This window comes from Anas acuta, chromosome Z, assembly GCF_963932015.1.
Source record: "Anas acuta chromosome Z, bAnaAcu1.1, whole genome shotgun sequence".
Taxonomy (NCBI): domain Eukaryota; kingdom Metazoa; phylum Chordata; class Aves; order Anseriformes; family Anatidae; genus Anas; species Anas acuta.
In genome coordinates, this window is record NC_089017.1 from 15,341,774 (window position 1) to 15,359,362 (window position 17,589).

The window sequence follows — 17,589 nt, forward strand, 5'->3', positions numbered from 1 at the left end:
CCTTTTGGCTTAGTTTGGTTAAGACTGTGGGAAATTGAGCTGTTGTACCAAAGAAATGTTGATGTCCTGCTAAAATCCACTTCTGGCTGCATGTTCTGTCAACCAGTTTTCAGGGCAGTGCACCTTCCCCCAGAGTTTCTGTGCCTCCACGTTTCTTGCATCCTGCCACCCAGGATCACCCATAACTGGGGAGCACCCAGCACTTGTGACCATGACTTAGGATAGACTCAGCTGCTTTGTAGATGTATCCTAGCACACCATCTCTCCCAGAGGCCACCAAACAATGTCTGAAAACAAAATCAAATGGGTTGTAAGTGAGCTCTTGCATTCCCTCCTGCAAAGGCAGGCAGAAGCCAGCCTCATGCTGAATTCTGGGTGCCCAGGTGTGCTGATGAGATGGGCAGGGACACAATCAGTTTCTGAATCCTGTCACGGCTTCAACACAAGACACCAGGTCTTGCTTCAGGACAGGGGTGAACCTACTTGCCTGCAGGAATTTGGGGTGTAAGCACCATGAGTTCTGGGGGTATTAAGCATCTATGAGTTTAGGCAATAACTAAAGAGGGGCTTCTAGGGCTCCAATTTTGACATCTAAATCAGGAATCAAGTGGGACTTGGCACCTCAGCACATGGCTTACTAGAACAGCAAGTTCTGTTTTGCCTCTGTGTCTGGCTGGAGGCCATGGTGAAGAAGGCTAACTTTGCATTAAAAATGAAAATAATTGGTTTGTGCAGGAACATGCCTCTTTCCTATTTCCACCCTTCACTGTTTTTTAGCTCTGTTTAAAAGGCAAATGTTAGTGCCAGAGGAAGGAAACAGACAGCACTGGAAAACACCAGGCTTCTTTTAGTTAAAGCACACACACAGGGTATTAGCAAAGCAATTGAAGTCTCAGAAGCACCTGTCCCCAGGATGTTTTTCTACAGGGGGAAATGCCAGCCTGCTGTTGTTTTGATAGACTCCAAGGTGCATTACTTAATGACAAAGAGAAGCAAGGGATCGTGTTTGCTCACCAGAAGTCTCATGTGAACAAGCAAACAAAAATTCTTTGCCACAAATGTAATTTATCTCCCAAATGCACTCTTTCAAAAGGTATCTGGAAGTCACAATCAAAGTCACCGCTCTTTGCTGAGATAGTAATAGCAAAGTCCTCTTTAGGGGGTTAATGTTTTTTTAATACTTTTCTTAAAATATTTTAGCCCTTGAGCTTGTTTGGAGAGCACATGTCCCATCCAACTGGCCTGCAAAGCAGACGACAAGAGTAGGTAGATCTCCTGGCATAGCTGCAGTTGCAGAAGATGCTTTGAAGAACATTAATGGTCACCAGCTACTTTCATCCCCATTCCTTGGGAGAGGTGACCTTTGCAGTGATGCCACTTGTGTCTGTCTTGCTCTTTGAGAAAGGGGTGGAGGTCTCTAGAATATCAGAAGTGCTGAGGAAGGGGAGAGCTGAGCAGAGAAGGAAGGTCTTGCAGTTGTCTTGATTGACAGCCTACAATGTGAATGAAATTTTTATTAGGTACCTTTTAGGTACCTAATACCTAAGGGTATTAGGTATATCTAAAGGTACTATAGGTACCTTTTATTAGGTCCTATTCACAGCAGGTGTGAGGGCTGCCACTGCCCTCTCTGAGCCAACCACAGAATGCAAACCCAGGAAAACAAGGCACCATTAGCTCCTCTCCTTTATGCAGTATGACATTGTTAAATGATTCATTCCCATGGCTTCCTGGACTTTGCCAGTCGTATGCTGCTAAGTTACAAAGTGAACAGCTTCCTTCAGTCACTTCTTGCTCAGCCATCACAGTGCTGTATTACTCCTGAAAATATTGGGTTGGACAGGCCACTGGAAAGAGCAGCACTAAGGAGCACAGCTCAAGCTTGTCTACAAGCAAGGATAGTTATCAAAGGAATGCAGCCTTGAGGACATCTGTTAAACACAGCATAACATCAGGGGAGAGAAATAAAATTGTCTTGGTTATGGACAAACACTGTGAAACCAGAAGGTCTTCCTGATCAACTGGTGAAACGTCAACATAGCTCTTGCCTGTATTGGCTGTAGAATTGCGCTTAAAATGGGTTAGCTAGCATGTCCTCTTGATGTCAGTTTTTCTCTGGAAGGTGAGAGGGTGCAGAATGTTCTCTTTGCACACAGCTCTCCTTTCTGTTTTCTGTTGTGCTTTTTTTTTTCCTTATTTTTTTTTTTGAAAGCAGACATAAACAAGTTTTAATGAGCTTTGATGAAGGCAGAGAAGGAAGAAAATCATGATTTCAGGCTGTTCATAGGCTTACCAATGGCTAACTTAACAACTCTGTGTGCTCTGTAGCTCACCAGGTGAGCAACAACAACATGACAGTGTCCTGGCTGATCCCTGCTGCTGTAGCATGCTGCAGGGGCTGCTGAGAGCTTGCCAGCTTTCTCTGAGTCAATACCAGAGGGGAGAGGGGAGATAAGGAAATGAGACAGAACAGTGTACAGACAGCAAAGGGAAAAGTGAGTGAAACAACAAAAAAGGGATTTAAATGATGCATCTTGCTGCATCTTCCACACACACTGTTCTTATGGTCAGGCAGCACTTTGATATTTTGGATTTTCTCAGTTTCTGCTCCATTCTGCCTTTCCTACCCATTTGCCTCTTGGGTCTTGCCATATCTTTGTAGTTAGCTGCTCTGCCCAGTCTCCTCCAATTCTGCAGTACAGATCATCATGGGTGGTTGGAACATGGTGTTCTTTGAGCTCTGCTGCCCTCAGCATCACCAGGGAGTTGCCTCACTTCAGCCTCATACTCACACAAAAAGTCTTTCTTCTCAGTTAATAACAAGCAGCAGGAATTAAAAAAAAAAAAAAAAAAAAGAAAAAACACTGAAGACAGTATTAAAAGGCATAGATCTGAAGCCATCAAACACAGGCATTTTAAAAGCACATGGTCTCTAAGCACTATTAGTGAAATATTTGAAAAATGAGTCAGGAGAAGATGAAAGGTCACTGGAAAAAACATCTGCAAAATATTCCATAACAAAATGAAAAGCAATCAAAATTCAGAAGGTTGTACATCCTTCCACTTTTTTCTGAAATATTTTTTCTAGACATACTCTGCTAGGTGAAAATGTCCCCTAGCTCTTTGAAACTGTTCCACAGACATTCAGACACAGGACTTCTGTTAAATAAATGAAATCTTTGCTTAAGGTAATACGTGGGAAATTAAATCTTTGTGCAGGATGAACAAGATCCTCTGTTGCAAGGGTCATAGAATCACAGAATCATTTAGGTTGGAAAAGACTTTCAAGATCACCAAGTCCAACCATCCACTTAACACTGCAAGTCCACTGCTAAAGCATGTCCCTAAGTGCCACATCCACGTGTCTCAAATACCTCCAGGGATGGTGACTCCACCACTTTGCTGGGCAGCTCATTGCAATGCCTAAGCAGCCCGTCTGTCAAGAAATTCTTCCTGATACCAAATGGAAACCTCCCCTAGAGAACCTTAAGGCTGTTGTCTCACATCCTCTCACTTGTCACCTGAGAGAAGAGCCTGACACTCACCTTGCTACCACTCCCTTTCAGGTAGTTGCAGAGAGCGATGAGGTGTCCCCCTCAGCCTCCTTTCCAGCAGATGAGACAATCCCAGTTCCCTCAGCCTCTCCTTATAGGTCTTGTTTTCTAGGCCCTACAGAAGCTGTGCTGCTCTTCTCACAATGCATTCCACCAATTCAATGTCCTTCTTTTAGTGAGGGGCCCCAAAATGAACACAGTGCTCAAGGTGCCACCTGTCTCACCAGGACAGAGTACAGAGGGACAATCCCTTCCCTAGTTCTGCTGGCCAGACTGCTTCTGGTGCAGGCCAGGAGGCTGCTGGCTCTCTTGGCCAGCCGGACACACAGCTGTCTTGTGTCCATCGGGCTGTTGACCAGCACCCCCTGGTCCTTTCCTGCCAGACAACTTTCCAGCCACTGTTCCCCAGGCCTGTACGGCTGCAAGGGCTCGTTATGCCCCTAGTGTTGTACCCAGCATTTGGCCCTGTTGAATGCCATACAGCTGGACACAGCCCATCGATCTAGCCTATTGAGAGCCCTCTGCAGGGCCTTCCTAGCCTCAGCCAGATCCACAGTCCTGCCCAACCTGGTGTCATGGGCAAACTCAGTGAGGGTGCACTTGATCCCCTCATCCAGATGGTTGATGAAAATGTTAAACAAAACTGGTCCCAGTACTGAGCCCTGCAGTGGTGTCTTCATCTGCATTAGATGAGATTCGCAGAAGTGTTCTGCTGAATTCTTGTAATCCAGCTCGTCCTATGGCACCTCTCCAGTACATGCCATAATCAGTTGGAAGTGATTATTTTAAAATGCGCACAAAACATTTCTTGACTGGCTGAAAAAGGGAGTTCTGTGTGATCCTTTCTGCATCTGCAAGAACAGTTTCTACAGACCATCTACAATTATCTTACCCTTGTGCAGCTGAATCCATTTTACAGTAGAAGCTGCCTGTGGGGAACCTACTGGAACAGCCATGTTCTCCACACAGGGTATTTATCAACACATGGAAGGGTATCAATAATGCCTATCAGCTCACCTGTGCACAGCCCAGACTGTTCAGGGGAATCTCCAGGAGTGGCTGAAATTCCCACCTGTACCGTTCCTGTAAGGCACATATTTTCTTGTGGAAGAAGCTGGGAGTTTGATTACCTTGTCATGGGTCATTGCATCGTTCCAAATCAGTGCATCATCTCATCTTTGTTGGGTATAGCTGGGGAGAGCCTCGATCACCCAGGAAATTGAGGACTAAGCAGATACAGTGTGTACACAGGCAAAGCCTGATAACCAGCTATAGCACTACTGTAACAATAATTTCCTTCTTGTATCAAAACCATAGCTGCAATATCTATTTTTACTTGAATTAATATTTTTGTGCTTGAACACCCTACAAGTCCCATTCTACTTCGATAAGGGGGACCTCTTCATTTTTCATGTTTTCATGCAGTAAGGCCTTGTTGTGGTAGTGGTCTGTTCTCTTGATTCTGTCTGTGTTACTGTATTTCCTGACGTTGGATTCCTGTCTTTGTGACACTTTTCCTTTCATTTTCTGCTTCCTCTGTCCAGATCTTGTCTACCCATCTTACCTGCCATTTCGTGATCATCTCTTGTGCTAGGTATGCTGTGTTCCTGTCTTTAAAACCTGCTCTCCATAAAAATGTCTTAGAGATTCATTCTTATTCTTGTCATCTTCTCAAAGGCTTCAGTGATGCAACTCTCAAATATACCCCCATTGTCGCTCAACCCCTCTGCCCTCTTGTCCTGCTTGTATCCTCCTCCTTTCTCCTCTTTCTGTGTACACAGCCACCAACAGTGAGGGTATAGTGCTTATGCTATCCCTTTCTTATGCATCATATCACTGTTACCTATACAATAAGGTTTATTTATTTATTTTTCTGCTTGAAAGACATTGTACATGGCAGGTAATGGAATATTTACCAAAAGAACATCCTTGTTGGGGGTTAGTCAGATTTCAAGGCACTAAACCCCCTTTTTCATTTCATGTTCACCTTTCAACTCTGTTTACTTATTTGAGAAGAGCTGAAGCATGCAAACGATGGGCACAAATGATCGTGGGAGCTGACAGAACTAGATGGTGGTCAGGCTACAGCTGTTATCTAGGGAGTAATAATTATATGCTGTCACAGCTGTGCCTTGTTTTTACCGTAAATACAGTGTGATGTTCTCAGCATCCCAGGGAGTGGCTCCTGATTTTATGCCATTTTATTGAAGTTATGACCAATCTGAGCGTTCTGGATTCAGCTCGCACAAGCACAGCAAGCACCTGCTGCTGGTCAGGGAAGTCTAACAGCCACTGCTCAGGTTCCTCATATAGTCTGAGTGAGATAACAGCCTTCAGCCATCCTCTTAGATTGCAGCGCAGATGTATCCTTGAAATCTACTTCTTCGGAACAGCTGATTTTCTCCTTTTTCCTATGGGGCAGATGTTAACAGCTCTGGGAAGATCTGACTCTATTGCTGTCGTACAGAATCAGAGCTGAGTTTCAACACAGTACACTGAAAATGTGGAGGACCCTTTTTCCCCATTGCAGTCCCCAACAGATTTGAAAAGTTTTCTCCTGTATGGAGTGCTGCAGGATCACAGAAGCCACCACCAAGTGAGGTTACACTGGCTTTCCACATTTTCCTTCCATTTTAGAGGAAAGGTGTTGTGTAAGCCCAGTTAAGGTACAACAAATGCTTTGAGACATTCAAACCACCTCCTGGTGTATGATTTCTGTATGTTGTGTTTTACCCACAGTTTTTCTGCTTTCCAGAGAAATGTAGAAAGGAAAAGTTTTCAAGCTAACATATCCTCATGCCTGGAAGATTATCCTAGCACTTCTTGCTAATATTATTAGAAGTTGTCTGACTAAATCCCTCTTACAGTGTTTGTACCTCCAGGGGTTTATTATTGAAACTATCAACAAGGACTAACTTTGCCCTGTGTTTAGCTCTTGTGCATCTAAATAATTTAGCACTTTGTGACATTTCAAAAAAAGTCATCTTATATAAATTAAAAATATGAAGAATACTCAGAACACAGAATTTGCATCTGTTATTGGCTCATGCTGAGTTATCTTGCCAAGTTAAATATAATTATCTTCTGTAGATCTAAGCAAGTACTCAACCACTTACCTGGTTATAGGACTGTACATATCTGCATTATATCCTGTTTATCGAATATATGGAACTAATATTATCTAAGTAGCTGAATTTAAATTTCAAGTAGCCTTTGGAAATAGATTAGCCCACACACAACATTAAAAAAAAAAAAAATAAAAAAAAAAAATAAAAATAAAAAGCAAAGCTGTTTTCTTCCTTCCTGCCAAGAGTTTGAAGTTACTGACATTTTCTTACTAAACATGGTGAACATGGTGGTAGCTGCACACTGCTTTTCAGCATTAATCAGAAGGAATCAAAATAGTTCAGCAAATGAAAAGCTTTTCTTACAGTAAAGATTTGCACTGTTAGATTTTTAGTGGATTAGATATTTTGTAAACTCTCTTAATTTTGAAACCTGAGACAGTGGAAAGACAGAAGTAGGAGAACCTTCTGTATTACCAAGGAGTCCTCATGTGGGCGATGTGGCAACTATGAGATGAGATGGAGCATGGTGTGTGTGTGTGGTGGTTGGGGTGGTGTGTATGGGGGAAGCTTACTAAATAAATAAACAAGCAAACAAACAAAGGACAAAGAAATTGCAAAGAAATACAGAATAGACGAGACCCAGCACTGGCAGAAACCTCTGTCAGAAGGATTATAGGCTGACCAGCAAGTTGCAAAACCTGGAAGACAGCAGATGTGGTAGATAACACTTGGGACAAATCAGGGTGGAGAACAGAGCTTATGAAAGCTAGCTCTGATCATTACAGGCTTCTATGTTCATGTTAGCTCTGACTGTTACCTTTGGGGAAAACTTTGGGAATGGATAGATAAAAGTCCTTCCACAGAAATGAATTAAAGACAAAAAAAGAGTAACAACAAAAGGTTTGTTTATTAGTGTAGTGTGTTAGCTGGGGGTCCATTTTTTGCCCCACAGTTTTAACCTTATCTCAAGTAAGTACCAAATAAAGCTTTGCTTGCCTTGTCTGCCTTTTTACCTTTTTGTTTCCCAATAGAGCCATCTGTTTTTGCACCACATTAATGACACGATGGAAATGGCTTTTTCCAGTCGAATAATGCTCAGAGGAACTTAATAGCTGGAGATGGAACAGTAGATTATTCCTTCACAATGGCTGCATATAGAGAGCATTTCTAAAATAATACTATTCTCAAATTGGTGTCAGTTTTTAGATGAAATTGTTTTAAAGTAGAATATGTTTAAGGGAATGTATTCGAGCCAGTCTTGATTTTATCTGACTTTGTATAAAGCAAATAACACTAATGTTACTCCAATTGCGGTACAATTTTAACCGCTCTTGCAAAATCACTCTTTTATATGTGTGCTCTCACATGCTTACTTTCTGTGTGTCACATCACTCTTCTTTGCCCGAGAGAAGTTTGTGTGCTTATTGGAGATAATGCAATATACATCAAACTTACAAGTGCTGTTTATTTTCTTAGGTTTTGAATTTTTTGAAGCAAGTGCCAAGGACAACATTAATGTCAAGCAGACGTTTGAGCGGCTCGTGGATATCATCTGCGACAAAATGTCAGAAAGCCTGGAGACAGATCCCACCATTGCTGCTGGCAAGCAGAACACACGACTAAAGGACACCCCTCCGCCACAGCAACCCAACTGTGGCTGTTAATGCAGCTATCAACAAAGGCAGCTCCAGTGCATTCTGTTGCCAACAGAGTATTTATGAATGGTCTATATGCCTTTATTTATACTGTCTTATTAATTTATTTGGGAGAAAAGTCTTTTATTCTACATCAGCAACTGGTTGAGTATGTGTATAGAAATGTTATTAGTTTGAAAGTATGATCCATTTTTAGCATCTGGCGTTTGCATGCAAGATGGTAATTATTTTCTCTTTTCTTTTTACTGTTTTACATTACACTTACTTCAGCTGGTGCCATGCCCTCAGACCATATTTGCCTAGAATTGACTTGCTTCATCAGTTTCAAATTTTAGAGTTGAATCCTTAGGGTAGTAGGTAAGGTATTTTAGAATAAGCTTCCTGATGCCATTTATATTTCCTCCTGACTGAAAATCAATTTAGAAATATTGCTTTAAAGAGCTAATCACTCATTCTGTCTGGATCATTTGTATAAGGTATACTTACTGGAGCATACTGCCTTGACAAATCTGGGCTCAGTAAGTTATACATCGTGGCTGCTCAGAAACTGCAGAAGTTAGAAGGAACAAACTTCCAACCATCCTGGACCCCAAGCCATCAGACATCTCTTTGAGATTCCAACTGGATATGGGTGTTCAGTGCAGGTCCTCAGAGATACCAGGTACTTGATCCTGCCTGGCTAGTTAATCCATTTATACTCCTGTGGGACCTGCATATCTATCTAACACCATTCTGAAACTTTACTTAATTTCTCATTTCACCATACCCTGGTACTATCTGTCCCAGTAGAGGAGAGCTGACCAGCTCTTTTCATTTCTACCTGAATTAAAATATTAAACTCTCAGTACTGATATTACCCCTGAAAGAGCCAAATCCATTTTGCGCAGTTTTTTGTAGCCAAAAACTGTCTTGTCATACTGCTGTCAAACCAACACACTTAAGCTTTCAGGAATTTCATCTCCCATTCAGTCACTCAGGCAGCCACCACCAAACTGGCTTCAAGTACCTTTATTTTGCTCAGACCGACTGCAGAAGTGCTGCTGATGTCAGTGAGTTGGAGTTTGACCTCATTTTTACTTTGATGAGGGTATCATTTTGACAAGGCAATCAGAAATTTCCAAAATTTTCAAAAGTTCTAGGAGTAATAAATATTATTTATTATGAAGTTAGTCTGAATATACCTATAAAATCAGGAAAAGGCTGTGAAATACACAATCAACAAAAGGCAGGACAAAGCACACAAATTCTGTTTTTATGAAGTGTTAAAAATAGTCATATTTGACAATTTTAAAAATTACTTTAGTAATTGGTTGGAGTTTCTTACATCTATGCCCTATAGTGCTTTGTACAGCTGCCTTATTTGGGTCACAGTGACATTTTTAAACTAAATTGCATAATTGAGAAAGCATTAACTGTTTTATTGTTCCTATTAGACAGGCTTTAGGACAAGGCTGACATTTCTCAGGCTGTCTGCAACAGGAAAAAATAGGAAGACAAAAAATGGAAAGTAACAAATGGTACTGAAAACTGCTTGAAACTGCAAAGAAATCCATCTATACGCATTCATTTTTTCAAAGGTAATTTATATAAGCTCCTGAAAGACACAAAGGAAAATGGCCACTGTTATTTATTTATTTTACTGGTTAAATACACTACATAAACTTTGACATAGTGAAAATGACTTTCAAACAAGGCATATAGGCACATGCAAAATGGATATGCCACCAGGGGGCTACACTGGCTGCCTAATTCATATTAAAAGATGTTCTTTCTTTAGTCTAGAGTTTAAACCATGTCTGTACTGTTAACTAGCTTCTTTAAACACCTATTTTTCTAGTAGACAAAGAGGCTGAGCCTTCACATGCTGAATTTTACAAAGAAAAAGTAAAAACTACTTTCTTCTTTGGACCAGTGAGCAGTCAGCTAGAAGAGGCAGATGCTACCCCAACCATAACCCTGCCTCTCTATGGGGATAACGCTTTTCTCTCTCCTGTCTAGGACAGTACACTGATAACTGTGTTGAGAGACTTTCAATGATACCTCTTCATCCAGTAGGTACCAGCTGCTTTGAAAAGAGAAGTGGTAAGAAACCAAGGCAGATTGCAGCCAGTTCTCTGCCCTAAGCTTTGTGCTTGCTGCAGAAAAGCAAGCAGGGAAGCCTTGAGATAACACTTACCTGCAGCCCTCAGCCCTTTAGAAAAGGTCTAGGCAAAGCAAGGTAAGGAGAAAGGAGGACATCACTACATCTTATAAAAGCTTGAGCATGTCCTGGATCATGCAGCACTGCTACATGTGCAAATATTCAGCTTTGCTCTGGGATGCTGGCTTCAAAACAGCTATGTCCTGTAAACACTGTAACAAGGTAAAAAGCTCACAGGACACCTTGCTACAGCCACACCTTGATTGTACTCCATTGCAATGAATTCCAGACTCTCACTGCCTCTATGTGACGATGTAGTTTTTAGTCAGTGGTGGTAGTACATTATCAACTTATATCTTTTTAAAGAAGTTGAGTGATAGATAAATTATTCTTTCCTTGTATGGGATGGATTATTTTGCTTTTCATTTTGCATCAAGGAACTGGTCAGAAGAGTAACAACAAAATCAGAGAGTAAGATTTTCTCCTTCCCTTTTCTGAGACAAATAAAATGCCAGGCTTCCAACATGTCTGATCTTCTGCATGGGATGGGAAGGATGGGGAAAGAAGGTGCCAGAGCTGCTCATGAGACTGCCAGCCATGTGTTGTGAGGAAAAGGCTCACCTGAAGTAGGAGTGCAGTCACTATAAGAACTCCTAGGATCTTTGTATTAACACTCAGACTTTGTCACAGAAATGCAAGACCAGCCACTAGATAAGAACTCCTAGGATCTTTGTACTGACACTCAGACTTTATAATAGAATTCAGAATTAGTCAGATTAATTAAAATTAATTGTTAATGTGTTCGCATCAGATCCTTGGAGGTTTTCAAGACCAGACTGGATAAAATTCTGAGCAACCTGCTTTGACCTCTCAGTTGGCACTGGTTTGAGGAGGAGGTCATGCTGGATGATCTGCTGATGTCCCATCCAATCTGCTTCAGCCTACCAGCCCTTCCTCTGAAACTGGAAATGCCTAGATGTTTGAATATAACTGTAGTGAATAATCAGGGTTACCTATGGTTGGAAAAATAGGTTTTGATTTTCCATCCAGGGGAACAAATTGGCTTTTGAGAGGCGCGATAATCTCAATACTTCACCTTCCTCAGTTCGGAACTGGCTATTGCAGAGGAAGAGACAGAAAGCCTTTGGGGAAGTAACTTACTATCCCATCCCCAGGCATTCTAAAATTTTAATTTGAGTTCTGGGGGAACAAGCAGAAGTGGGATTTTCGTTCTGCTGACAATTATGGCTTGGCCTGTTTTATAGCATAGGATGTCCAGCTGAATCCCATGTCATTATAATTCAGCTCCGGTTGACTTCTGTGATAGAACCGCAAATTTCTTAAGTGTGAGCAGAGGTACATTAACACTGAGCCCTTTGGAAATCCCATCACAACCTAAACAAGGATCAAAATTTAAACTACCAATGCAACCAATGAATCATTCTTCATAGATTCCAGTAGTCACTGATTGTGCACTAGTCATGGGAGGAGACAGAAGCAGGGTTTGGTTAGATCCCTAATCTAAGCACTGTTGTGGTACAGTTCTGTCAAGAAAAAGAATCAAGCTAAAAAAAAATAAAAACATTTACTTTATTGGTAACAAGAGGTTTGGATCGTTAAATTGAAAACCTGGGACGAGATATGCAAAACTATTTTCAGCCTCATCACAATTTTTGGTGAAAAAATACTTATAGAATTATACAATTTGCACTAATTTGTTGTCACTCTCAGCACAGAAATAAGACTGATTGTCATGGAGCTTTACTGGTCCATCCACAGATGACCTTTTCAGCCAAAACATAGGTCAATTGAGGAGATACAGAAGTTGCCACACAGAGCGTATTGCATTTTGGGGAGTCTAGATGCCTCTGGACAGAGGGTCCTGAGCTCCATAGTGCCAGCTGAACTATCACTGCACAACCCATTTTCCAAATTACGATCTAGACTAATGCTTTTAGCAGCAGGGTAATCCTGTGCATGGATAATACACCAGCCTTAACATGCTCTGATTGTGTCTTGCTTGCTGCATGATCAAAGTTGTTCTCAGAAAATGCCTTGGGATAGCACATGGGAGCACAGGATGTGACCAGCTCCTGCAGTGCCTCATGGCACTGATGAGCCAGACAGCTAGCAAGCCTCATTGGGTTCAACCTTCAGATGCATGTTTTTGATTCTGATAAGAGTTCATGTTCACAAGCATTTTGGTCCTTACAGCACAGCTAACTTACTACTCTATATTTTTTGTTCTTGCTGATGTTTTTTCTTTATTTTGACCTGTTTGTTTGGTGTTTGTAATACAGAGGAAGTAGCCTGATTTTCTGTCCAAAAATACTCTTTCTCTCAGAACAGCTGTGTATGTGACTGTTACCTGGAACTGTTTGTTCCTCTGTGCTTATACTTAATGTGATGCCTAGAGAAACTACCTGAGCAACTACATCTCTGTGGCCTTTCCAGAGCATCAGTCTGAAAGATTATGTTTTCTTCCCAGTCTGCTCAGCTCTGTATATTCAGCTGTACCACCTGCAACTTCTTCATTTTAGGAAAGAAGTGCTATTTCATGGTACACAAAATCTGCTGGAGTTTGATCCTAACTTTGAGAATGCTTTGAGTTTAATTGTCAGTTCTAGGGGGGAAAAATGGTGATACAAATTCTGCTCCTGATGATGATGCCTTTGTTTCTGCAACTGCAGATGAGAGATGCTGCATTTGCATTCCAGACGAACCTCCCCACAAAACAATCCCTTCCCTAAACTATACTTTTCTATATATGCTGGGGAGAGGCAAGCTTTCTTCCTTGCATTTTTAAGGGCATCAACTAAATTACTGTTCTGCTGATTGACTGTTAGGACAGTTTCCTCCTTGGCCTGTTTCTTAGACACACAGCTTTTGAACCTAGTTCCTCTTTAGAATGACAGATTTAGCAGTTCGAGACCATGAGTATGTAAATCATCACAGATGAACCCTCAGGGGGTGTGAAGCAACATGTCTTCACTTATGCCAACAGGGAATAGAGTTTTGTTGATTTACACCATTTAATCCGTACACATAGTCTCTTCAGTACAGACTGACTCCAGAGTCTCCAAGACTCACCATTTGTTGAGTGTCATTTAAAGAGGCAACTCAGTTCAATGATTTGAATGATTTTCACCAGTTTTCTTTATTAAGGAGGGGTAAATGCAGTTCATCTTTGCAATGCAAGCTTTTTTCCTTTCTTTCGTTTTTTAATTCCCCTTCCTTTATTTTACTTTGTTTATATGGAGATGTTCATTGAATCACAAACTGTAAGTACACACAAGTAGTATGCATATTGCAGTGGTATGTCTTTGAAGCTTACTCAGTTCCTACTGCTACTTATTCAAGTGTAGTGCAGAATTCCCTAAATGCCACAGTGGAATTTATCCAAAACTTATCATTAACACCAGAAATCAGATGGGTTACGTCTGCAGACCATAGGATTATTTACCATGGTTGCAGCAGGTGTAGGTGGCTTGTCATTTATCGAATGAGTTAACTGGTATTTGATTTGGCTGGGAGAAAGTGGAAGTCCAGTAACTTCAGAATCATGCATACCATGCAGAAATGAAAGCTGGGGATTGCTTACCACTTCTGGCGATAAATTTCCTTGAGTAATTCTGACATGTACCTGCAATTAGTCTTAAATGAACTGTTTGTGGTGTAACTGCTGTTTAATATTTTGTCAGTAATGTCAGATGTGTTGTGGCTCAGTTGGACTGTCAGGATGTGTAACCTATATACTAGTATTTGTGAAACTGAAATGTCTTAAATGTTGCATGAAAATATGTTATAAAAATAGATATGTTTTCTATTTTTGGAATACCTCAAAACTGAGGAATCATGGGCCAATAAGTGCAATATTTAATGACTTACTCAGTGTATATAAACTTGTGTGAAAGGGATAAGTGTCATGTATGTGTGATAAGCTGTTGATGATGCCTGTGTGGCTTAAGATTTCCAGTAGCTCTATGTGTCTTGTAGTAAAATTTATATAGTAAATGCTTTACCAGTGTAGTGTAAAATTACTCTATTCTTAAGTCATTTAGACTATTTTTCATATACGAGATGATGGTAAAAGATGTCTGTCTGTTCACTGCAAGTGCATGTCAATTTTACTTTTAGAATTGTGAGCATCCTTTTTGAAAATGATCACATTACATCAATACTAGTGGGACAACGCTTTCAGTCAGAAGATGCTTGTAACCATTTCTAATCTGCATATATTGTTAAAGCATGTTCTCTAGAAGCATAAAAAGAACCTCCTAGAGCTCAGCATTTACAGAGCATTATCAGTTACATTATCTGTTTACCTGTATTACATAGTACCATGTTGGTGTATTCTCTTTAATCTGATGCAGTTAACTCATAGTACTTACCTGAAATATTAAATAAGAGAATCCAGTGTTCTGGCAGATGACTTGGCAAACTTCAGTTGGTGCTCTGAGTTAACATATTTGGGAACAGCTTGAAGGTCACAGGCAAGAAGGTCAAGCACAGTGTACAGTTACCTTAGTCACTTATGCCAATTAAGTTTCCTAACTTTTCTAGATCTTAAAGATGGAATTATATCCTTAAATATATTCACCCAGACTCTTCACTCAACAGCTACATGGCCCTCAGTCAACATGGCAACAAGTACAACTCAGAATCTAACCATGAATTGAAAAGGAGACATCCAATCATTCCTATTTCCTTTCCTCTTATCCTTGCATATTTCTAATAATTCTGTAAGCACACAAGCAAAGGCCATTGCTATTCAGTAAAACTCAGGTACATTTGAGACTTTAAACCCTGATTCACCTGTCTGTGAATGGTTCCCAGCAGTGACTATGGAATCTGCAGAGAAGTTTATTCTGTTAATTCTTGCTACATTTCTGGTTTCAAATAGAGTGTGTCATAAGCCCTGAGAATTTGCTAAATAAAATTGTGCCATTCAGTCTAGGCCAAGGGTAGTAACTGGTTTTGCTGAAAAATTTTCCTAAAAATAAATAAATAATTAATTACTACCACATTGAAAGGTACATAAGTAGATTATCAGTTTGACCTGGTGCATTTCTGTGACAATGTACAAGGCTGGTTTTTATAGTTTTTAAAATTAGCCTGATCAAGAAAAGAATCGAACTCTAAGGCCTACTGGAAAACCAGAAGTATGGTTTTCCCTTCTTATGTGTTCACATAGTTTCTCTGAGCAAGTAAAGCAAACAGATTACATTAAGTAGCACAGGACAGTACTTGCAAAGAACTGAAAAGCCCTCAAAATGCTTCCTCTTTGTATACCATCTGCCGTGACATCACCTGCAAAATTACACAGACCAGGGTAAAATGAAAACATATTTTGAGAGAAATCTGAAATTGCTTAGTAAAAGAAGGAAATCCTGAACATCTTTGTAGCTGAGCAGGAGATAAGTAACAGTCAAAACAGGAAGTACCACTTAAGTGAATATGCAGGCTGCTACAGGACTGAGGATTTACCTATTTTTTTTTATTGCTAAGTGACCTGACTGTTCAAGGGCTGGCAGAAAATTTTACCTACTATTTTTATTATTCCTCATATAAATATATACACAAAGACAAATGCTTACCTTGAAAATATGTAGCTGTTCTGGCTCCTTCAAGTTAACTTACTTGCTGAATTGTTCTTGAAGAAAAGTTGGAGTACTTGCTTAGGATACATTTGTGAGGGGGTGAGGCTCAATCTGTCCCTCCTCCTCCAACTAGTCCTGCAATATAGTGACTGTGGTTCTAAAAAATATGTTAGTTTAAAATGCTGCTGGGTGACAAATGTTGTGAATCTTCTGCATCCATCCATGGGAGCTCTTGTCTGAATGTGAAGTACAAGTTTTATCCATGTGCAGAGTTTAAAATCTATGTGAACGTAGAGACCGTGTGTATTCCATTGGATATTTTGTTTGTATGTGACTTCTGTATACCAAGTGAATTTTGTTTGTTTAGTTTTTTGTTGGAAGGTTTCTTTCCTTTTATGATTACAATAAATATACATGAGACTATATTCATGAATATCTCAGTTGTGGTGACATGGTCTTACCCCTATCCTATCTCTCTTAATGTCTCTTCACCTACTATAACTGTTAAAAACAAACAAAGAAACAAACAAAAAACCTTCAGTTTTGACAATAATGCCACAACTGCTGAATATCCCCTCAGCAGCACTGGTCTGTCTTAGTTCTTTCTCCATCCCACAAAGTTTACTGAAGATTTTGCCCTAGGATTCTGTGGGAGAAATATTAGACATTTTCCTACCAAAGCACTGTGTTGTGGTAGACTATATGTTGGTGTTTTAGCATAGGTGAAGTTTTTTTTATTTCTTTTGGCTGTATACACTTTCTCTTTTCACTATATAAATTGCTAAAACTCCTGCTCACAGGAATCATAGAATCATAGAGTATCATAGAATATCAGAGTTGGAAGGGACCCACAAGGATCATTGAGTCCAATTCCTGAGACCCCAAAGGAAAAAAATAAAAATAAAAATAAAAACAATTACATGTCATCTGCAGAATAAACATTGCCTGATTAATACCCAGTTCTCAATCAACACCAAGAGCTTCCTAGCATATGACTTGGGACCCCATATCCACAGAGAGGATTTTCTGAGTGGTCTATCTGTACAGCTCACTGCCCTGATTCACAGATCTTATCGTTCCAGTTCTTGTAATTGAATGAAATACCTCTGAGAATGAAATTCCCTTGTTCCTCCCAGCTACCAGCACCTTCCTCTTGTGATTGATCTGTGAGATTGGCCCCAATATACTTCCTCTGCCTACTAGGCTGAGTGGAGAAAAAAAAAAAAAAGACATTGAGGAGTAAGAAGTAAAAGATAATGGGGAAGAAACAAGCAGACTTCTGACTTGTAGCTTGTGCCTTGGAACTAGGATATTTTTGCATTGCTTTTATTTGGAATATGTTAAGGCTTTAGACAAATAGAAGCAGACTAGAGAAAATCACAGATGGGCAGATGAGAATGATGATCCAAAAGGATAAAAACCTGTTTCAGCAACAGGTGTTTCTTTTCCAAGAAAAAATAATAATAATAATAATAATAATTTTAATTTCAGTCAGGATGCTGGAGTCATAGACAGAAAGTTCCCAACTGCAAAAGAAAAAGGCATCAGAAAAGGTACTGAAAAAAGTATAAA

The 17,589-nt window shown here is 40.2% G+C and overlaps 1 protein-coding gene across 1 annotated transcript in view; it reads left to right on the top strand.

Moving 5' to 3' along the window:
• Positions 1–16,442, top strand: part of RAB3C (RAB3C, member RAS oncogene family) — a 140,530-nt gene extending 124,088 nt beyond the window's left edge. Inside the window, exon 5 of the mRNA XM_068667204.1 lies at positions 8,099–16,442. Within this exon, the coding sequence (XP_068523305.1) occupies positions 8,099–8,286 (188 nt within the window). The 3' untranslated portion in view covers positions 8,287–16,442. The remainder of the gene's footprint in view (positions 1–8,098) is intronic.
• Positions 16,443–17,589: the final 1,147 nt, after the last annotated feature.